Source organism: Stegostoma tigrinum, chromosome 22 (assembly GCF_030684315.1).
Source record: "Stegostoma tigrinum isolate sSteTig4 chromosome 22, sSteTig4.hap1, whole genome shotgun sequence".
NCBI lineage: Eukaryota > Metazoa > Chordata > Chondrichthyes > Orectolobiformes > Stegostomatidae > Stegostoma > Stegostoma tigrinum.
This window is the reverse complement of record NC_081375.1, coordinates 55,966,875-55,989,319: the sequence shown is the minus strand read 5'-3', so window position 1 is coordinate 55,989,319 and position 22,445 is coordinate 55,966,875. Positions and strand designations below refer to the sequence as shown.

Sequence of the window (22,445 nt, the reverse complement as noted above, 5' to 3'; positions counted from 1 at the left end):
AATTAAGACAAATTTTATCTTAGTTCAATTGCTGGTTCTTCGGGTTTGTGAAATGATAGTATTGCCACAAGACTGCCATGCTATGGCTGCTGGAATACAGGGTCAGAATCAACAACCAAAGCCAGAATCCCAGTACAAATGTGCCAGTTAGCCTGGTGAGCCCCAGGCTCAATGAGAACTGGGTTTAAGGTTATCCAAATATTGTTGAATGCCGTAGTGTTCTTGCCAATGGAGGGGAAAGAAAGGAGTCCTTTCTCATAAACTTGAACTAGGAATAAATGTAGGACATGAGATGAAAGGACAGTGGCATTGTCAAGTATCACCAAATCTATCCCCTCTTCATTTCAGTTGGGAGTGAAACATCAAAAATAGAATACCTGATCAATTTCACTCATGGGAACTTTTCTTTCATAAATTGGCATCACATAGTTGGCAAATGGAGAAAGGAGCCCCTAAAGCCATAAAGTTGCACTCAAAAATAAAGAAAGCTCAAGTTAAGCAGTTTCTCTTTCCCAAAAAGATTGCTTAAAAAAAAGCTCCTGAACCCGGAAATAGGTCTTCTCTTTTGTTCTTTCTCTCCTCTTTCACCGACTATGCATTTGCTTAAACCTAATACGTCTCTTAAATTTTCCCAGTCATAATAAAAACATCAGACTCCTGAAAGATTTTCTCTCCCCACAGATGCTGTCATACTTGCTGAGTAGTAACATCATTTTTTTTACAGTGAGAAGAGACTGATTTTAGAAACATGGAAGGTAGGAACTGGAAGAGGCCATACAGCCCTTCAAACATGCTTTGACATTCTTCACAATCATGGCTGATCATCTAACCCAATAGTCTAATTATAGTTTCTCCCCATAACCTTTGATCCCATAGGAATGGCATAGTGGCTCAGTGGTTAGCACTGCTGCCTCACAGCACCAGGGACCCGGGTTCAATTCCAGCCTCGGGTGACTGTCTGTGTGGAATTTGCACATTCTCCCCGAGTCTGTGTGCGTTTCCTCTGGGTGCTCCAGTTTCCTCCCACTGCCCAAGGATTTGCAGTTTAGGTGGATTGGCCATGCTAAATTTCCCACAGAGATGTGTAGATTAGGTGGGTTATAGTGGTAGGCGTATGGGTCTGGGTGGGATGCTCTGAGGTTCAGTGTGGACTTGTTAGGCTGAAGGGCTTGTTTCCACATTGCAGGAATTCCATGTTATTTGTCCTAAGTGCTATCTCTGAGTAACATGCAACACATTAGATTTGTTTCTAAATTACAGAATATACATTTAAAAGGTAACAAAGCACTGAAGAGCTGACAAAAAAGAACAAACTACCTCGGTTTTGGCATTTACATTTTTTCACACCATCCTTGATGTGGAGTCAGGATCACTGAGATAAAGCTTTGCTGCATATAAAAAGCATTGAGAGAGATTGACTGATGTAGCAGATGAGTTTTGTATTTTGTTTACTTGTTTATTTAAGTTTACAAAAGATTGCTGTTAACAAATGAAAGTACTAAAGGTACTTACAATGAACACATCAACAGCAAAACAGTAAAGAACTTGATTCAAAATATTTTAATTGCAAAAAATGATCACATAAAACTGAAAGTGCAATTATAGATTCAGAGATAGTAGCAACTGCAGATGCTGGAGAATCTGAGATAACAAGGTGTAGAGTGGGATGAACACAGCAGGCCAAGCAGCATTAGAGGAGCAGGAAAGCTGATGTTTTGAGTATGGACTTCTGAAGCGTCCGCTTTCGTGCTCACCTGATGCCGCTCTCCCTGCTGTGTTCATCCAGTTCTACACCTTAGCATCTCTAGTGCAAATACAGGTTACAGCTTTACTAAGCACCAGCTGAGCATGTAATACTTTGTTTTTAATGTTATATTTTTCTTATAGATGAAACTCTGTGTTTACATTTCGGTCACTGGAAGTCAGAATCTATTATTAATTGCAATTTGGGGGACAAACAAATTACATATTCGAGGCAAGGGTGACAGTGTGTTCGATTTTATTGAAATGAACAAATAATGCAAATATATCTTCGTTATTTAAAACTTTGATGAGGTCTGAGAAGACTTAAAGAAGAGGTCTGAGGATGTAGATACTACTGAAAGCTGCAAGTCACGAAATGGAAAAAAAACTCACAGAGATATTGACTATTAAAGCAATGAAGTGATAATGAATTCATTGGTATGTTGGTTTGGGCACAGTTCATACTAATAGACTCACTCACTACGCATCACAATATATACTATAAAGATGCTTCAAAAAACTAGAACTTAATTACTTGGATCAGAGAAGACGAAGGGGACTTGAAATCAAGAGTCAAAAAAAAGGCTTGAGAGTAAATACTTTAAGTGAAAACCTGTGCTAACAGTCAGCAAATTAGTAATGAGGCATATGTTTAGATTTAACACTGGCAGGGTAATTAGTGTTTCTGCCTCTGAGCCAAATGCTCTCACTCCATGGTTTGTTAGACGCTGAAGAATCCAATGAATGGTGTAGACAACTTGGTTAGAGACAAAAAAACTGCAGATGCTAGAATCTATGGTAGACAGATAAGAGACTGGCAGAACACAGTAAGCCAGGCAGCATCTGGAGGAAAGGACAAGTCAATGTTTTGGGTATTACCTTTCTTCAGAACTTCAGCTATAGACAAGCCTATGTGCATTTATGACAGCCCCAGCCTGGTTTAAATGCAAAGAGCTAGTGAGAAGTAAGGCATCTAGCTGTTAAATCACCCACCAAAGCCAAGAAAAAGATGGTTAATGTGAAGGATGATCAACCAGCCTTGCAGTGACCACATGTAACATGAGAAATCCAGACAGAGGAAAGAAGCGCTATGATGTAGAAGGTGTCATGTATTTCTCTCTATCCAGCTGCAACATGCTCATGTTTATGTTTCATGCAAGTCTCATTCCACCATTTCACTCTGTAAGTACACCCCACTGTTCCTTTCTCCCTCATGTTAACCTAGTTTCCCTTCTAATGCATGAATAGATAGAATATGAATAAATAGGAAGTTCTTCCATCTATGACTCCTTGCATTTATATTATTTAATAAATCTGGCTGGCTCAGCCACACTACTATTTTATTAAGATGGAACAGTGCAGTGAAAGAACTGAGAAAGAGATAGACAACGTAGAGAAAGAGATAGAGAAAAGAAAACAGAGCACATGTGAAATAGAGAGGGGGGCACAAGAAAGGTAGGGAGTGAAGTGGAATTAATCAGAAAAGAAAATGATGGACCCTGACCCCAACCTATCATGAGCATGCTTAATTCCAGCTTAACTGCAATGCTCTGGAGAGATGTCTTACAATTTTCATATGCAAATAAGGCTTCAACCCTTACATCAAAATGGCAGTCAAGTCTATCAACTATGTGTTGAAATTCCCAGGACTTGAGATACCGAAAGGGAGGACGCAGTTGCTGGATCAAGGAAGTAAAGGCTTTCTCAGCATTGCTTAGAATTCAGGAGGACTGCTTGGCTATCCTCGAGATTCCCAAAAGGTGCACCAGTTCTCAATGCTCCTACAATCTCTTCTTCGGATCAAGTACTGTCCACTGATTCTGTTCCTTCTCAATTGCTGGGGGATGTTCCTGGCAATTCCCTTTTATTGCTGACTTTACCACCTGGCAGCCTCTTAAATTGGTGGACTGTGGGACAGGAAATGGAAGTTTTAAAAATTCAACTGTTGTATTCTGTCAGATTTCAGAATTCTGAGCCACTGACCTGCGCTGCATAAACATCCCTTAAGTATTAGGCTATGTTTCATTATCTGATGCTTTTACTTCCTGTTCCTCCTTGGGGCTTATTGAACCCACAACCTGTGTTATGGTATACTCGAGAGTGTTAGGTGGTTCCTGCAACTGACCAAAAAGGCAAAGATTGAAATTGCAAGATTAGAGACACCCAAGAAATAACGTTGCTGCTGATGCAAAGATATGTCGACTAAAGGTGATAAACTGATCAAAGTCCTTGCTATCTTTTCTTCGTGGAACAGGTGAAGGACGCACATTGCGGCTACTTACACAAGAACATAGATGTCTACATAAATATGCATCTTTCCTTCTCCACAGTGCAATTCCGATATTGTCAAGGGGAGCCATGCAGTGCCAGGTAATTAGAAAATGAGCCATAGTCTACAAAGGACCATAGGCATTTCTCTTCATTGGATAAAAGTGGTTATACAGCTTGCAGCATCAAGCTTGCAGCAATGGAAGGAGATAAAGAAGATTGAGTCTGCACCATACTCTCACCATCAAGCAACTAAGCAGACCGACCTCAGATTCACAGTAAGAGGATAATTCATGAGAGAATATTAAGTTTTTTCATCTTAAAATGGTGCAGCTGAACCAAGAAATTCAACTTGATTTAAGAAGTTACATGCAGCTAGCAATAAGCATTAAATTTTACCTAAACTGCAACTTCTCAAAAAATAATCAGAATCTACTTGTACAAATATAAAATGAAATCAATGCAGCAGCATTTTGCATCTATATGTACAAATGCAGGGATACGTTCAATCTCAACTAGAGCAGTAGAATGAATGTCTGTTACAAACTGGAGTTTCACTTTGATACCCTGTCAGGTTCCGTGTCAGTGACTCCCATAAATACAATTCTATTTTACTTGTATGGAATTTGAGTAACATTTCCCTAGATCTGTTTCTTCCAAGAGCACAACACTAGAGGGATGAAGGTGATGCCTCAATCGTGACACTTGGCATTTGATATTTCAGCCTTTGAGCCACATTGAACCAACAATGTGACTTTAACTTTCTCAATATTGACCTGGAGGCTTAGACAGGGCAGAATTTGTTAAGTGCATCCAAGAGGTTTCTTAAAATAATATGAGAATAGTCCAACCAGAGGAGGGGCCATCCTTGACTTTGTATTTGCTAATGAGCTTGGCTAGGTGACTCACCTTTCAGTGGGAGAGCATTTTGTAAACAGTGATCACAACTCTATAAGTTTTAAGATAGCTATGAATACGTACAAATCATGACCTTGTGGGAAGATTCTAAATTGGGGTAGGGCAAATTATTTCAGTATAAGGTAGGAACTAGGGCATATTAATTGGGAGGAGCTGTGATCAGACAAGCCCATATTTGACTTGGGAATTATTCAAAATCCTGCTGGAAAGACTTCGGGACTGGCATGTTCCAGTAAGGAGGAAGAACAAGGATTGCAAGGTAAGAGACCCATAGATAACGAGGGAGGTTGTGAATTCACTCAAAAGGGTAAAAAGAAGCATATGTAAGGTGTAGGAAGCTAAAATCGGATAGGGCCTGTCAGAACTATAAGGAAAACAAGAAAGCACTAATGTAGGGAGTTAGGAGACCAAGAAAGGGCCATGAAATGACCTTGGCAAGTAGGGTTAAAGAGAATCCTAAGGTATTCAATACATACAATAAAAACAAGAGGATAACTAGGGAGAAGGTAGGACCATTCAAGGAGAGATGATGGAGGCAGAGGATGTGGGTGAGATCCTAAATGTGTCCTTTGTGTCAGTATTCACCCAGGAACAAGATATGGAGGATAGTGAGATTTATATGGAGTATGCTAATATGCATTTTGAGATCAAGAAAGAAGTAGTATTGGATCTCTTGAAGAGCATAAAGGTGGATCTGTCCCCAATGGTATCTAACCCAGGTTATTGAGATAGGCAAAAGAAGAGATTTCTGGGGCCTTAACCAAGATCTGTATTCTTGCTAGCCACTGGAGAGGTCGTGGAGGGCTGCAAGTACCTAATGTTCTTCCTCTGTTTAAGAAGAGAAACCAAGATAATTCAGGAAACTATAGACCAGTGAGTCTCACCTTGGTAGTTGGGAATCTTTTGGAGATAATTCTTAGGGATGGGATTTATGTACGTTTGGAAGAGCCTAATTAGGGACAGTCAGCATGACTTTGTGCAGGGCAGGCCATGTCTTACTAACTTGATTGAATTGTTCAAGGAGGTGACAAAGGTAATTGATGAGGGTAGAGCTGTGGATGTTGCCTGTATGGACTTTAGTAAGACTTTCGACAAGATCCCTTGCGGTAGGCTCATCCAGAAGATTAAGATGTATAGGATCCACAGTGACTTGGCTGTGTGGATTCAGAATTGGCTTGGTGTTTTCCAGGCTGGAGGTCCATGACTAGTGGTGCTCCGCAGGGATCTGTACTGGGACCTCTGCTGTCTGCGATATATAAAAAAGACCTGGATGAACACGTTTGCAGATGATACAAAGATCGGTGGAATTGTGAATAGTGTAGAAGGTTGTCAAAGGATGCAACAGGATATAGATCTGTTGCAGATATGTGCAGAGAAATGGCAGATATAGTTTAATCTGAGGATAGCAAATGTGGTTCCCCTGTTCAAGAAGGAGACTAGAGACAACCCTGGTAATTATAGACTAGTGAGCCTTACCTCAGTTGTTGGTAAAGTGTTGGAAAATGTTATAAGGGATAGGATTTATAATCATCTAGAAAAGAATAAATTGATTAGGGATAGTCAGCATGGTTTTGTGAGGGGAAGGTCGTGCCTCTCAAACCTTATTGAGTTCTTTGAGAAGGTGACCAAACAGGTAGATGAGAGTAAACCGGTTGATGTGGTGTATATGGGTTTCAGCAAGGCGTTCGATAAGGTTCCCCACAATAGGCTATTGTACAAAATGCGGAGGAATGGAATTGTGGGAGATATAGCAGTTTGGATCGGAAATTGGCTTGCTGTAAGAAGACAGAGGGTGGTAGTTGATGGGAAATGTTCATCCTGGAGACCAGTTACTAGTGGTGTACCGCAAGGGTCCACTGCTGTTTGTCATTCTTATAAATAACCTGGATGAGGGTGTAGAAGGATGGGTTAGTAAATTTGCAGACGACACTAAGGTTGGTGGAGTTGTGGATAGTGATGAAGGATGCTGTAGGTTGCAAAGAGACATAGATAAGCTGCAGAGTTGGGCTGAGAGGTGGCAAATGGAGTTTAATGCAGACAAGTGTGAGGTGATGCACTTTTGTAGGAGTAACCGGAAGGCAAAGTACAGGGCTAATGGTAAGATGCTTAGCAGTGTAGATGAGCAGAGAGATCTCGGTGTCCATGTACACAGATCCTTGAAAGTTGCCACCCAGGTTGACAGGGCTGTTAAGAAGGCATACAGTGTTTTAGCTTTTATTAATAGAGGGATCGAGTTCCGGAACCAAGAGGTTATGGTGAAGCTGTACAAAACTCTGGTGCGGCCACACTTGGAGTATTGTGTACAGTTCTGGTCACTGCATTATAAGAAGGATGTGGAAGCTTTGGAAAGGGTGCAGAGGAGATTTACTAGGATGTTGCCTGGTATGGAGGGAAGGTCTTACGAGGAAAAGCTGAGGGACTTGAGGCTGTTTTCATTAGAGAGAAGAAGGTTGAGAGGTGACTTAATTGAAACATATCAAATAATCAGAGGGTTAGATATGGTGGATAGGGAGAGCCTTTTTCCTAGGATGGGGACGGTGAGCACGAGGGGGCATAGCTTTAAATTGAGGGGTGAAAGATATAGGACAGATGTCAGAGGTAGTTTCTTTACTCAGAGAGTAGTAAGGGAATGGAACGCTTTGCCTGCAATGGTAGTAGATTTGCCAACTTTAGGTACATTTAAGTCGTCATTGGACAAGCATATGGACGTACATGGAATAGTGTAGGTTAGATGGGCTTGAGATAGGTATGACAGGTCGGCACAACATCGAGGGCCGAAGGGCCTGTACTGTGCTGTAATGTTCTGTGTTCTAAGTGTGAGGTGCTGGACTTTGGGCATACACTTAATGAGAAGTATACAGTTAATTAAATGAAAAGTATACAGTCAATGACAGGACCTTGAATAAAGTTGATGTACAGAGGGATCTTGGGGTTCAAGTCCCTGAAAGTGGCCAGGCAAGTAGATAGGCTGGTAAAGAAGTTGTATGGCATGCTTGTCATTATTGTTTGGGGAATTGAGTACAGGAGCCGGGATACCATGTTGCAGCTTTATAATACTTGGTTGAGGCAACACTTTAGAGAATTACATTCAATTCTGGTCACCACATAACCGGAAGGATGTGGAGGCTTTGGAAAGTGTGCAGAAGAGGTTTACCAAGACACTGCCTGGATTAGAGGGTGTGAGGTATAAAACTAGGGTTGTTTTCTCTGGAGTGGCAGAGGCTGAGGAGAGACTTGATAGAAGAAGCCTATAAAATTATGAGCTGTATAGATAGCGTTGACAGTCAGAATCTTTTTTCCCCAAGAGTTGAAATGTCCAAAACTAGGAGGCATGCATTTAAGGTGAGAGGGGGAAATTTCAAAGATGTGAGGGGCAAGTTATTACACAGGGAGTGGTAAGAGTCTGGACTGCACTGCCAGAAGTGTCGGTGGAGGCAGATATGATAGGAGTGTTTAAGGGACTTTTAGATAAGTACGTGAATGTGCAAGGAATGGAGGGATATGGAGCAAGGGCAAACAGAAGAAATTAGTTTAACTTAATGAAACATTCAGCACATCATCGTGGGCCGAAAGACCCGTTCCTGTATTGTAATTTTCTATATTAACAAAGCTTGAAACAATTCCTGTATCATACTGTTATTCAGTACAAGATGTCTTTTCAGAATGGTACAAAACAAAGAACACATTTGGCCTGCATCAATCATTGATTCACCACAGCAAAATGCATGCGGCATTGTGCAGTCTTCTTGGAAGCAGGTGAAAACATTGAGGCTCGGGTTTGAGATGCCTTGTTGCAGCTGTACAATTCTGGTCACACTTCTATTGGGTAGATGTTGTTAAACATGAGAGGGTGCAGAAAATAGTTAAAGGATATTACCTGGATAGGAGGGTTTGAGCTGTAGGGAGAAGCTAAATAAGCTGGCACATTTTGCCGTGGAGCATCCAAGGCTGAAGTGTGATCTTATAGTCAGTTATAAAATTATGAGTGGCATGGATAGGGTGAATAGCCAAGGTCTTTTTCTTAAGGTGGGAGAGTTCAAAACTAGACGGCATAGGTTTAAGATGAGAGGGTTTAGATTTAAAAAGGATCTGAGGGCAACATTTTCACACATATTGTGTGCATGTATGGAATGAGCTGCCAGAGGAAGTGGTGGAGGTGAATACAATTTCAACATTAAAAAGGCATTGTATGGGCACATAAATAGCAAATTTTACAGGTATATTGGTCAAAATCTGTCAAATGGGACAAGGTTGGATTTGGATGTCTGGTCAGCATGGAAGGGTTGGACCAAAGGGTCTATTTCCATGCTATGACTCTGACTTTATCTGGTGCCCCTACAGAGCGACGAAAATAGGTACAGAAGTAGGCTAATCAGCCGGTTGAGCCTTCTCTACCATTAAGATAATAGCTGAATTCTTACATCAACTCCACTTTCCCATTCTGCACTCATATTCCCTTATTCCTTCAGCGCCTAATAATGTAATGGCCATACTGAAGAATTCAGCATCCACCGGTTTCTAGACTTCGCAACCAGTGACGAAGTGAAGTTAATGAATTCCTTCTTTCAAATTCAGGGCAGTACGGTGGCTTACTAGTTAGCACTGTTGCCCCACCACCAGGGGCCCAAGTTCAGTTCCAGCCTTGGACAACTGTCTGTCTGGAGTTTGCACATATGCCCTATATGCTCCGCTTTCGTCCCAAGATATGCAGTTCAGGTGGATTGGCAGTGCTAAGTTGTCGGGTAGTGCCCAGGGTTGTGCAGGGTTAATTGGATAGGGTGTGGTTTCAGATCCCCTTCAGAGGGTCGGTGCAGACTGTCTCAGCCGAATGGCCTCTTTCTGCACTGTAGGCATTCTATTTCTATGATTCTCCTCACCTCAGATTTAAGTGCAGTTCTAATTCTAGGCTCTGTAAACAGCTTATACAGCTTTACAACATCTAACGTATGAAGTTCTTCTTCAGAAAGTGGTGCAAAACGATTTCTGAAGAAAGGTCACTGGATTTGAAATGTTAACTCTGCTTCTGCCCATAGATGCTGTCACATCTGAGTTCCTCAGCAATTTTTTTGTTGTTTTATATCATTCTTCGTGTGAGGAGACCAAAACTGTGTAAATTACTCTGGGGGTTGGTGTCACTATAGGACAATATTAGCAAATGTTCCATAATAAGACCATAAGAAATAGGAACAGGAATGGGCTGTTCGGCCCTTGGAATCTGTTGTGCCATTTAACAGGATTATGCCTGATCTCACATTCCTGCGTTTTCCCTATAACCCTTGATTCTCCTACTGATTAAGAATCATATACACAAGAACTCCACCCTACAGCTGTCTGTGAATTCCAAAGACTCAACCTTATGAGAGAAGAAATTCCTCTTCATTGCAGTCTTCAATTGCCACTGGCAATTTTATTCCTAGACTCTGTCATGAAGGGAAGCATTCTGTCTGCATTTATTCTGTCAAGCCCCTCAAGAACCCTCCCAAGTTTCAATCAATCCCATACGTCCATGATCACCTCTTGGACAGCCACTTTCAGTCTTTGGAGAAGGGTCTATGATCTGTAGAATGCTTGCTGCCACTGCAGCCCCAAGAACAAGGTAAATGTGCAGGACAAGGTGATGCTTCTCACAACTAATTACTCTTCCATAACATGTCCATTTAAATAATACTTTTTTCTTTTGCTCTGCAAGGGGCTGAATGAGCAGCCTTGTGGGGTGCCAGTGTTGGGGATTATTGTTGAGGTGCTGTTGCTTATTCTCACGATTATGGCCTGTGGGTCAGGAAGTCAAGGATCCAGTTGAAGCGGACAGAACAGAGACCTAGGTTTTGGAGTTTGGAGATTAATTTGCTTGGAATTATAATGTTGAAGGCAGAGGTATAGTCAGTACCCAGGAGCCTGACATGGGTATCCTTATTATCCAGATGTTCCAGGGATGAGTGTAGGGCCAGGGAAATTGTGTCTGCCATGAACCTGTGGCGACAGTGGGCGAATTGCAAGGGATTGAGGCAGGCGAGAGGCTAGAGTTGATTTGAGCCATGACTAATCTCTTGAAGCACTTCAGAACTATGGAAGTCAGAGTCGCTGGGCAGTAGTCATTGAGGCATGCTGCATGGGTTTTCTTTGGTGCTGGAATGATAGGGGTCTTCTTGAAGCAGGTGGAGCTTTCAGATCACAGTAAGGAGTGGTTGAAGATGTCAGCGAATACCCCAGCCAGCTGGTACTTGCAGGATTTGGGTGCACAGCCAGAGACTCGATCTGGGCCAGATGCTTTCCATGGGCTCACTTTCAAAAAGATCGATCTGATGTCTGCAACGGTGACTGAGGGAAGAGGTGCATCTGAGGCTGTTGTGGCAGGTGACATCATTTCACTCACCTTCTGTTCAAAGCGAGCGTAAAATACATTAAGTGCGTCAGGGAGGGATGTAATTTTGTCAGCTATTCTGTTCTTCTTTGCTTTGTAGCCCGTTATATTGTGTTGACTTTGCACAGACAGCGAGTGTCCATGTAAGATAACAAGGTGTAGAGCTGGATGAACACAGCAGGCCAAGCAGCATCGAAGGAGCAGGAAGACTGACGTTTCAGGCCTAGACCCTTCTAGGCCCGAAACGTCAGCCTTCCTACTCCTCTGATGCTGCTTGGCCTGCTGTGTTCATCCAGCTCTACACCTTGTTATCTCAGATTCTCCGGCATCTGCAGTTCCTACTATCTCTGAGTGTCCATGCAGTCAGTTTGGTCTCTAGCTTAGTCTGGTATTACCTCTTAGCGTCTCTAATGGCCTTACAGAGCTCATATCTGGATTTCCTGTATACGCCACTGTTGTCTGACTTGAACACCCCACACCTGGACTTGCCTTGGCAACCTGATTCATCCATGGTTTCTGGTTAGGGAATATATGAATTACCTTCTCTGGCATGCAGTCTTTTACACACATTCTAATGAAGTCTGTAATAGTAATAGGCATACACATGGTTGCTGAGTTCTTGAATATGGACGAGACCACAAACACAAAGCAATCCCTGAGAACATCTGCTGCCTCGGATCAGCACTGTACTGCTTTCTATAATGGGCCCTCATGTTACAATTTTTTCTTGTAAGCCAGGAGAAAGAATGCAGCACATGATCTGATTTTCCAAAATTTGGTCAGGGTATGGAACAGTAGGCATCTTTGGTTCTATGGCAACGGTCAAGGGTCTTCGGCCCTTTGTTGGGACAAGAGACAATATGGTATTTGGGTCATACTCACATGAAATGGCCTAGTTGAAGTCACCAGTCATGATGAACAAGGCCTCAAAATATGCTGTCTCAAGTCCATTTTTAGCGATGTTTATTTCATCAAGAGCACTCTTCTGCATGGTGGAGTATGTAGACTGCTGTTAGGATAATGGAGGTGAACTCACATGGCAGGTAGTAGGGACGACACTTCGCTGTTAGGTATTCTAGGTCAAAGGAGCAATAACTGTCCAAACTTGTCACATCTGAGCACCAGGAGGTGTTGGTTAGGAGGCTGACCTCACCACCCTTGCCTTGCCCAAGGACACCATGCAATGTACAGAGAAGCCTTCAGGTTGTAAGGCACATAAATGTGTAGGAGTGGTGAGCCATATCTCTGTAAAACAGACCACACAGGAGTCTTTCAGTTCCCTCTAGAAGGTAAGTCTAGCTTTAAATTCATCCATTTTGTTCTCAATGGCTTGGATGTTAGCCAGGGGTTTGCTGAGGGAGGGAAAACTTGAAACCATGTTGTTTCAGCCTCGCCTGCAGGCCAGCATGTCTCCCACATTTCATGGTAAAAGTATTTGCTTCTGGTCGATCCTAGGCATCAGTAATGGAAGTCTGCTGCTCTGGAATGTAAATGTGTGCTCCTGGTGGAGTCCTGGACACCAGTCTCAGCCATAGGCGCTCTGGGGGTTCTTAGAGTTTGTTCCATCAGGCTTCCACGTTGTCTGGTTCCCTTAAGGTCGGTTGTCATTACTGAGCCTATTGGGCCTCCTCGGAGTTTGATCACTGTGGGGTCAGGTTTCATTCTTGGGCTGGTTGGGCCTCGCTTCTGGGTTTCCTTGAGGTCAGGAAGTTAGGGCCTGTGGGAAGCTGGTAGGTTTCTCTTTGTTGTAGGCTTACAGATTCAGCATCGGTAATCAGGCCTGGTCAATCGTAGAATCTTCAAACTTGCAAGAGAACATTGTTAATAATTTTAACAGGCCTCGAATTGAGGTTTAAAAGATCAAAATGTTTGTAAAATATGTAAGAATAAGATCTGCTGTACAGTACTAGCAATGAATTGCCATATTTCAGCGCCATCTTGTCTGGGAAGCACCAGTCACTTAGGCTTGTCACCACCACAGCAGGTGCATCCAAGGTGTTTTCACCTTGGTTGCAGAGGAACTTTGGAAGAGTGGAAAGATCCATTTATCATGATCCACATAGGTACCAACAATATAGGGAGCGGTCCCTGAACTTATAAAGCTCATTTAAGCCTCTTAGGTTTTTTGACTGTCCCAATTCATAAAGCTTTAGTCTGAAATAATATAAATATAGCTTATTGCAGAACTGCAGCTATAAGTTATTCAAATAAAAATGACATAGTTTTTGGCTAAAAACAAAGATACAAAGATTAGGAGTTGGAATGATATTAGTTACTTATCTGACTGATAGCATGACCTTATTTTCATGTTTGTCTTCGCAGGCCTATTACTTGCTTGAGTATTTGCTTTTCAAAATGACAACATTGAAAATCTGAAGCCAGAATTCAACAGTTGTCATAGCTTCTATTGTTCAATATTTGCTTGTATCAGGGATTCAATAGATAGTGCAGGGTTTGGGAGAGATGGAGGTGATTTATTGTTTCTCGCTAGTTCTGCATTTAAGGTATCCGCATATTGCCTAACTTCTTTCAGCAGAACTTTGATTAGAGTCATAGAGCTGTACAGCATGCAAACAGACCATTCAGTCCAATTTGTCCATACCAACCAGACATCCCAAATTAATCTAGTTCCATTTGCCAGCATTTGGCCCATACTCCTCTAAAATCTTCCAAACTGCCCTGACTGTTTAATTTGTTCCTTTTTCCAACTGCACCAGTCTCAGACTGATCTCTCACTATCTCCCTGGGTTGCACTTGCTAATTTCAATCTGCACTATAAGATGATTTATTTTGTTTCATATACTGCCCACATTTTTAAGTACAACACCCTCAGTTTAACATTGACTGCTGCCCTTCTCATAGTTGTCCCTTATCAGCTTTGCCTGAAGTTAGATTCCTAAGCCTTTCCGTATTTAATATCCTATTACTCGTTCTGGAAGCTTTAAGAACCTTTGCTATGCCCTGCCTTCCTTTCACGTTGACAAAATTTTCCATGCAACTGAACCCACCTTTCCAACTCTTCAGTTCAAAGTCCTATCCATAACCCTAGATTTATGATTTGATAGAACTCTGGTCCCAGTGTGATTTGAGTGGAGTCCGTCCTGTCAGAACAGCTCCCTCCCCTAATACTGGTGCCAATGATCCATGAACTCAAATTTGTTTCTCCTACGCAAATATTCGAGCCATATGTTTACTTCTTTAATCTTGTTGACCCTTTGCCAATTTGCTTGTGGCTCAAGTAATAATCCAGAGATTATTATCTTTTTGGTTCTGCTTTTTAATTTAACCCCTAGCTGCTCACACTCACTCAGCAGAACTGTTTCCTCTTGCTCCCTATATTGTTGGTACCTATGAGGATCATGACAAATGGATCTTTCCCCTCCTCCAAAGTTCCTCTGCAACCAAGGTGAAATATCCTGAAACCAGGCACCTGGCAGGCAACGCAGCCTTCGGGACTCCTGATCCTGGCCAGAGAAAACAGTGTTAATTCTCCTGAACATACTATCCCTCATTGCATCTGCATTTCTGTTTTCTGCCCCCTCTTGAATGGTGCTTTTGTACCATGGTGCTGTGGTCAGTTTGCTGAAGCCTGTAGCCCCCACTCTTGCTGACACAGGAAGCACACGGCCTGTTAGATAGGCTCAAAGGCTGATGCTCCTTCAGCAGCAGTTCCTGGATGTCTCTACCTGCCTTGTTCCTAGTCAGACATTCCTGCCCCAGACCACTGACTGAATTTAAGATAGAATTGTAGAATCCCTACAGTGTGGGATACGGCCATTCAGCCACTCCTAACCTACAACTCCCTGGATACTTAACCAATTTACCATTGTCAAGGTTACCATTACGGAATCCCCTACTATTAACATTCTTTAGATTACCATTGACCAGAAACTTAACTGGACTTGCCACAAAATCATTAAGACTGCAACAGCAGACCAGAAGCTAGGAATACTAAGGCAAGTAACTCACCAAGCCTGTCCATCATCGACAAGGCTCAGGTCAGGAGTGTGATAGAATACTCCCTTCTTGTCTGGATGGGTGCAACTCCAACAACACTGAAGATGCTTGATGCCATCCAGGACAATCAGCTAGCTTGATTGGCACTCCATTCACAGGCATCCAGTCCCCCCATCAATGACACTCAGTCACAGCTGTGTGCACTATCTACAAGATGCACTGCAAAAAATTCACCAAACGTTCACCAAAGCCAATACCTTCCAAACCCACGACCACTTCCAACCACAGGGATAAGGGCAGCAGATACTTAGGAACACCACTACCTTCACATTCTCCTCCAATCCACTTGTCATCCTTTCTTAGGAATATATCACTGTTCATTCATTACACTGAGTCAAAATCCTGAAATTCCCTTGCTAAGGCCACTCTGCTGTTCGAGCATGTTCCATCATTCAATAAGATCATGCCTGATTCGATCTTAATTTCAATTTACATTCCAATATGGCTCCAATTATCTTGTATCTGCTTGGTAATAAAGAATCTATCTCTAAAACTCTCTGCTTTGTACTCTCCTGTTAAGGTACTAAACTTCTAAATCAATCATTTTATAAAATTTGTAATAACTCTGTTGTATAGTTTCAGTTTTTTTTTGTCTGACTATGCACAATGGACCATTTTTCTACCTTAGAAATGCTATATAGACATAGGTTGTCGTTGTTGGATCTGCAGCCTATTGATGTGAAAGAGGAAAGGAAACCAGTGTGCTTAACTATCCATTGCTTTGTTTTTTTTTATACTCCTAGTGCATATGCTGGAGAAGCTAATCTGACCTTTTCTTCCTTTTTTTAGGTAGGAACAGAATGGGACCCCAAGGAGCGACTGTTCCGTAACTTTGGGGGTTTGATTGGGCCATTTGATGAGCCAGTTGCCATGCAGAAATGGGCCAAGGGCAGTAACATGACCGCCACAGTTGTATGGATTGACCCCACTTACATTGTGGCAACATCGTATGACATAATGGTGGATTCAGAGGCTGAATATACGCATTACAAACCCCCACTAAACCGCCCTCTGCGGCCTGGGAGCTGGATCGTGCGTGTCCTACATCTGTGGGTTCTCCTGGCAGAAACCAAGTTCCTGGTGGTTCCCCTGGCCTACAGTGGGAAGCAACCTTTCAGAAAAGGTACATTAAATCCAACCGAGCTTTGAGGCCTGTCACAACCTGTCACCTACCTGTCACAAGCACAGCATACTTTTTGCTCGACTATGCAGCACTTTCTCATTTAATCTCATTCTTTTTAAAAACTTCAGCATTATACTTCAGCATTCCTCAAAAGTATTTTAGCAGTAAATACGGCCAAAGGTGAAATTGGTATAAAGGCAAAATTAATGACTGCATGTTGAACATATATGAATAAATGGCACAAATGCAGGGTTAGTGGATCTGACCTATAGCCGTTACGGTGGCATGTTTACAAGGATATCAAAATTGGGAACAAAATATTCAGGGGTATCTAGCTTTTCAAAAGGACAGGCAGGAAGGGAAGGGTGATGGACTAAAGTTGGCAGAGTGAGATGGGATAAATATGATAAGAACAAGCGATTTTGGGTTGGAAGATATAGAATCCACATGGGTGGACATCCGAAATAAAAAGGGGAAGAAGACACTGGTTGTAATGAACCTTAGGTCCCCTAATAGAAGCCACATGGTGGTCCAAAGAATAAATCAAGAGATAACTCGGCCATGTAAAAAAGGCAGTAGATTAATCATAGGTGACTTTAATCTTCATGTAGATTGACATAGTAAGATTGGCAGAGTTAGTCAAGAGGAAGAATTCAGAATGTACATTCAGTATAGTTTCCGAAAACAATATGTTGTGGATCCAACCAGGATAAGTCTATTTTGGACTTAATGATATGAAATATGTCAAGTTTAATAAATCATGTCAGAAGAAAAGATCCCCTAGGCAATAGAATAAAACATTCAGTTACAAAGGGAACAATTTGTGTTTGGAATTTGGATAATTACAAAGAAACAAAGGCAGAGCTAGCCGGAGTAGATAGGGAAAGGAGTTTATCAGCAGAGACGGTTGAGGAGCAACAGCTAGAGTTTAAGAAAATTGCAAAGGTATTATCCCAGTGAGGAGATGGGATTCTAGGAAGGGGATAATAAGACAGTGAGAAACAGGAACAGGAGTATGCAGTTCACCCCGTCACGGCTGCTGCACCATTCAGTAGGATCAAGACTGATCCAGCAACTCCTCATTTTCCACTTTCCTGCTCATAATCCTTGATTTCTCGACTGATCAAGAATCCTGAGAGAAGAAATTCCTCCTCATCTCAGTATTAAATCGGTGCCCCTTTATTCTCAGACTATGGCCTCTGGTCCTAGACAATCCCATGAGGAGAAACATCCTCTCAGCCTTTCCGGTGTCAAACCCCTTAAGAATTCTTCTAAATTCAAATGAGTAGAGTCCCAACTTGTTTACTCTTTGCTCATAAAATAATCCTTCCATACCGGGGATCATCATGGTGATGTTTCCCTGATGATGAGCATTCTGAGCACAGAACTGGTGGAGATTAAGAGCTGATCTCCACGCTGTACTGCTTGAGAGTGCACAGGATTACTGGTTTCTGTTAAATGACAGAACCCTCCCCCATAAACTCTGTAAGATTCTGTGTTATACTGAAACTATCCAGACCATGACTTCCCTAGATTAGCCTCTGGTATGTGATGGGAATTGTGAGAATTAGATCACTGACATAATGGAAATCAACAAATCGATGCCCTTTGTCAAGAGTGACTGGTGCACACTTCTTGAACTGGTTATTGTATAAGAGGACAAAATGTGGGGGAAGGGTTTGGTGTCATAGTGGTGAAGTTCAGAGGCCCAGGTTAATGGTCCAGTTCAGATCCCACCATTGCAATTATTTCTGAATTCTGAAATTGAAATCTAATAATGTCAACCATGAAACTATCAACAAATGTCATAAAATACTATTTGTGTCACATTTCTCCTTCCTTTTCTTGAAGGAAGAAATCAGCCATCCTCACGTGGCCTGGCCTACATATGACTCCGGACCCACTGAAATGGGGTTCACTCTTAACTAATCTCCAAAATGGCCTCATAAGCCACTTAGGTCAAGTGCAAATAGGATGGTCAGCAAATGCTGCCTTACCAGTGACGTCCACATCCAATGAAAGAATAAAGGGAAAAAGTTATCAGATCAGGCTGGATCGCCTCTACAGTTGAATACTTCATATGGAATCCTGTTCTGTTAGCACTTAAAAAAGAATGAGTTTGAATTTATACAGTGCCCTTTGCAATAACTAATGCCTGTTGAACCAACTTGAGTGAATGATTAAGAATAAACTGTTGTTAATATAAAATATGCATGGTATGTCACTGTTGAGGGTGTGTGGACATGACAGTCCTGCTAACAGTGATCTATTAAATGGCCTCAACCAACAACACAATAAATATGACCAGGATACTGGAGATAACATCAAATAGAGAGGTGCAATCTATTGCATCCACCTGAGAGGCAAACATGCCTCAGTCTAACAGTTTATCCAGAAGATGTAACTTTGATAGCGCAGCACTCCCTTTGTAATAGAGATCCAGTCAGGATTACTGGCTGAAGTGTCCCAGTTAAGACCTGCCCTTTCAGGAACAGCAGCTATTGTCCAGGTTAATTAATAAAAATAACTTTTCTTTGTCCTTTCTGTGATCCAGGACAAGACCAGTGGTTACACGCCGGCCCACCGAACAATGAGTATATGGACCAGAGTTTCCAGCACCTCAATGGGATTCTGAACCTTCCTCCATCAGATATTGCTATAAAGGAGGCTTTCCGTAACTCTCACCTCGTTGGCAAGCCTCTGGAATTGTGGGTGTATGAAAGTATAGGCAAATTCTGGTCAGCTACCAACACTTGTACAGTTGAACCTTCACCGTGCCCATTGCTGCCACCTTGTCAAAAGACCATCTGGAGTTCTCTATCGGATGACCCAAAATCTGAACTGGGACCAGTCAAAGGTGATGGACGCTTGAGGTAGCACAGAAGGTGGAGTTTGGGGGGGAGTGCAGTATGCAGTAGTTAAATAAGCAGAAAGAGACCCACCTGTGAACTGGCATGTTGATTCAGTGTCTTGTCACTCGTAGATGGAAGAATGACACCAATCTATTAAGAAGACAACATATAGAGTTTAAGAAGAAGGAGATATTATATGCCACAGATACCCTGCACCACAGATTATCCCAGTACAATACACTGATTGGGTCTTTGGTGCATGTTGAATTGAGGTATCTGACCTCAGCACATGGTGGCTGCAAGAGGAATTATAGAACTGTCATCCCTCAATGATTCGGCATCAGTTGAACTTTGGGGAAGCTCCAACATTCCTGGTTTCACCCGACTGCCTCTGGAATCTTTGATTTCTGCTCAGATCCAGTTTGTGGTTGATTTTGAGCTAACTGCCATTGAGGGTGGAATGAAATGAAATTTTCAGTAATGTCAAAGTTATCTCTACATCACTGCAAGGAAGAAATCAAGCAACTTAAGGTGTTATGCATTTTAACATATGACACTAACTTCAGAACTCTTTATAAAGACGTTCGTTACAAAAAAAAATTCTCTCTTCAATTTTTGCTCATCCTGTTGAAAAATATCTGGGCTAGGGAGTGAAGCACTTTCCATTCAGGCATCCAGTGTCAAATCAAACACCATCTGAGCAGATAAAGCTTAGAATTAGATACAGTTTAAACTACCAGTTATGCTATCCCCACCTAACCCCCACAGGCTAGGTACGGAATAAAACGCCCATTGCACTGTCTTGACATTTAGGCTCTGCTTATAGCTGAGAAGATGATTTAACATTTTTTCACATCCTACATCACTCATCCTGAGTGAGATTGTCGATGTAGTGATGAATAATCAAATATAAAATAAGCTTGTTTCTAATTTGCCTGGTTACCTCAGGATGTCACAAACATTCCAGTCTATTACATTTGAAATCCAGTCACTGTTGTGATTCACTAGATAGAAATAACCAAACAGAGAAGAATGTAAAAATAGTGAGAAAAAATTCTCAAAAGAACTGAATCATCTTAATCTGATGCTTGACTAGGTGGGACTGCAATGAGGGTTAGCACTGTTGAGTTCAGGGAAACACCGTCCAGGTCTCTCACTATAGATCACAAACCAATAACCTGTACAGAGAAGGCCTCCTCAGGCGAGGGCAGGATTGAATTCATCCCAAGGTTTTCAGTGATTGAATGTTGAACTCTCAATCTTGGCTGTTAAAGTTTATATAAGGTATGTTATATGAGATTATATGGCCAATTTTATGCGGTACAGATTTACAGCAATGATGAAGTAATTCAGCTGTTGTGGAAAATGACCGGAATTTTGTTTTTACCCAGTGAGTTAAAATCATAGAAGTATAGAATCCCTACAGTGTGGAAACAGGCCATTTGGTCCAACAAGTCCACACCGCTCATCCGAAGAGCATCCCATCCAGATCCATCCCCCTACTCTTAACCTGTAACTCAACATTTCCTGTAGCTAATCCACCTAACATACACACCCCTGGATACTGGGCAATTTATCTTGGCCAAACCACCTAACTCACGCATCTTTGGACTGTGGGAGGAAACCGGAGCACCTGGCAGGAACCCAACATCTAGAAAGCACTGCCCGAACAAGTGGTGAAGGTAGATTTAATACTAATATCCAAATATAAGTAGGAAAAATATTTGAAAGGAAGCATTTTTATGTCTGTGGGGGAAAAAGCAGAGTGGGCCTATTCAGATACCTTCTTGAAAGAGCCATCAAGTACATGGCCCCCTGCGCTGTATCTTTCTGTACTCCAGAGGGTGACGCATGCTGCACCCCAGTGAAGGAAGAAATTCAGTTTTTTTTTGCAATGGAATCATTGTTGGCATTAAACACAGTTTTCATTTGAAAAACATACAATGTGCTAGTGCTTCCTGTATGAGTGCAACATTCCAGCTGACCTCATTCCCCCATTCTGCTTCTAATACAGAGAGGTTCAGAGTTCAGTAGTTATTTGAAAGGTATTTTGATTTCATTTTAGTCTTCATGATTACCTGAACAACTTGTTTTGATGGAACAGTATCTAAAGGAACATTGCATAATTTCTGTAATATAGGAAATGTTTTATTGTGTCTAGTTCCCTCACTGTGACAATAGTACTGCATTATTACGTATGACTAAACACATTTTCTTCCTTGATTCAGCTTTTACTGTATTTTGCTTCATTACCTTGCCACTCAAAATTCACAAACAAATGAGAATTCATATTTTTTTCAGTAATAAAGTATATGCTATATAAGTATTTAAAAGGCAGTTATTTTAAACACTGAATTGAGTGAGAATCTGCTTGAATGTCACTCTCACCTACTCATGGATTCTGCCAATTCACAGTATTCCTGTGTTAGAAGTTTCCATATAAATAGATCCCTTATGCCCCACACATCCATGCTGGTATTTGTGCTCCACATAAGCCTCCCCCCCCACCTGTTTGACTGTTCTATTTAACATGTGTTTCAATTACTTACTTCTTATCTAAGTTTCCCTTAAATGCATCTGTACCTTTTGCCTGTGTTAGTGAGCTCCATAATCTCACTACTAAAGATACCAGATTATTTGGACATTATCACATTTCTTTTTGTGGAAGTTTTCTGACTGTACATTGGCTGCCAGATGAGTTCACCTCAAAAAGCACATAATTGATTGTAAAGTGATTTGGAGTCTCTGGTAGATATGAAAATTATCATTTAAATGCAAGTCTTGTTTTAAACTGTTCAAGTGAGAGGTTCCTTCTCAATTCCCTGTTGGATTTATTGGTGGATACTTTATTTAGTTTATTCATTTGTAGGATTCTAGACCAGCATTTTATTGCCTCTATCGAGTTGCCAATGAGAAAGTGATTATGAGATACCCTTAGCTGCTGCAATCCATGTTGGGTAGGGACACCGACAATGATGTTAAGAAGGATGTTCCAGGACTTTGACCTCGTGATGGTGAAGGAATGATAATGTTTCAAAATGTGGGATTGCATGGGAGATTGCAGGTGGTGTTCCCATGCACCTGCCCACAAGTTTTAAGGATGCTGTCAGATCCACAACACAGTTGCAATGAAGAATTCATTGCATTTTGTATCCTCTTTAAC

The 22,445-nt window shown here is 41.7% G+C and overlaps 1 protein-coding gene across 2 annotated transcripts in view; it reads left to right on the top strand.

The window, feature by feature from the left end:
• The window catches only part of xylt2 (xylosyltransferase II), a 264,687-nt gene extending 243,098 nt beyond the window's left edge, over window positions 1-21,589 (top strand). Inside the window, exons 10-11 of one of the 2 annotated variants that reach the window (XM_048555300.2) lie at window positions 16,097-16,430; window positions 18,985-21,589. In XM_048555300.2, the coding sequence (XP_048411257.1) occupies window positions 16,097-16,430; window positions 18,985-19,307 (657 nt within the window). In that variant the 3' untranslated portion in view covers window positions 19,308-21,589. The remainder of the gene's footprint in view (window positions 1-16,096; window positions 16,431-18,984) is intronic. The other variant, XM_048555299.2, reaches the window with a different exon arrangement.
• Window positions 21,590-22,445: the final 856 nt, after the last annotated feature.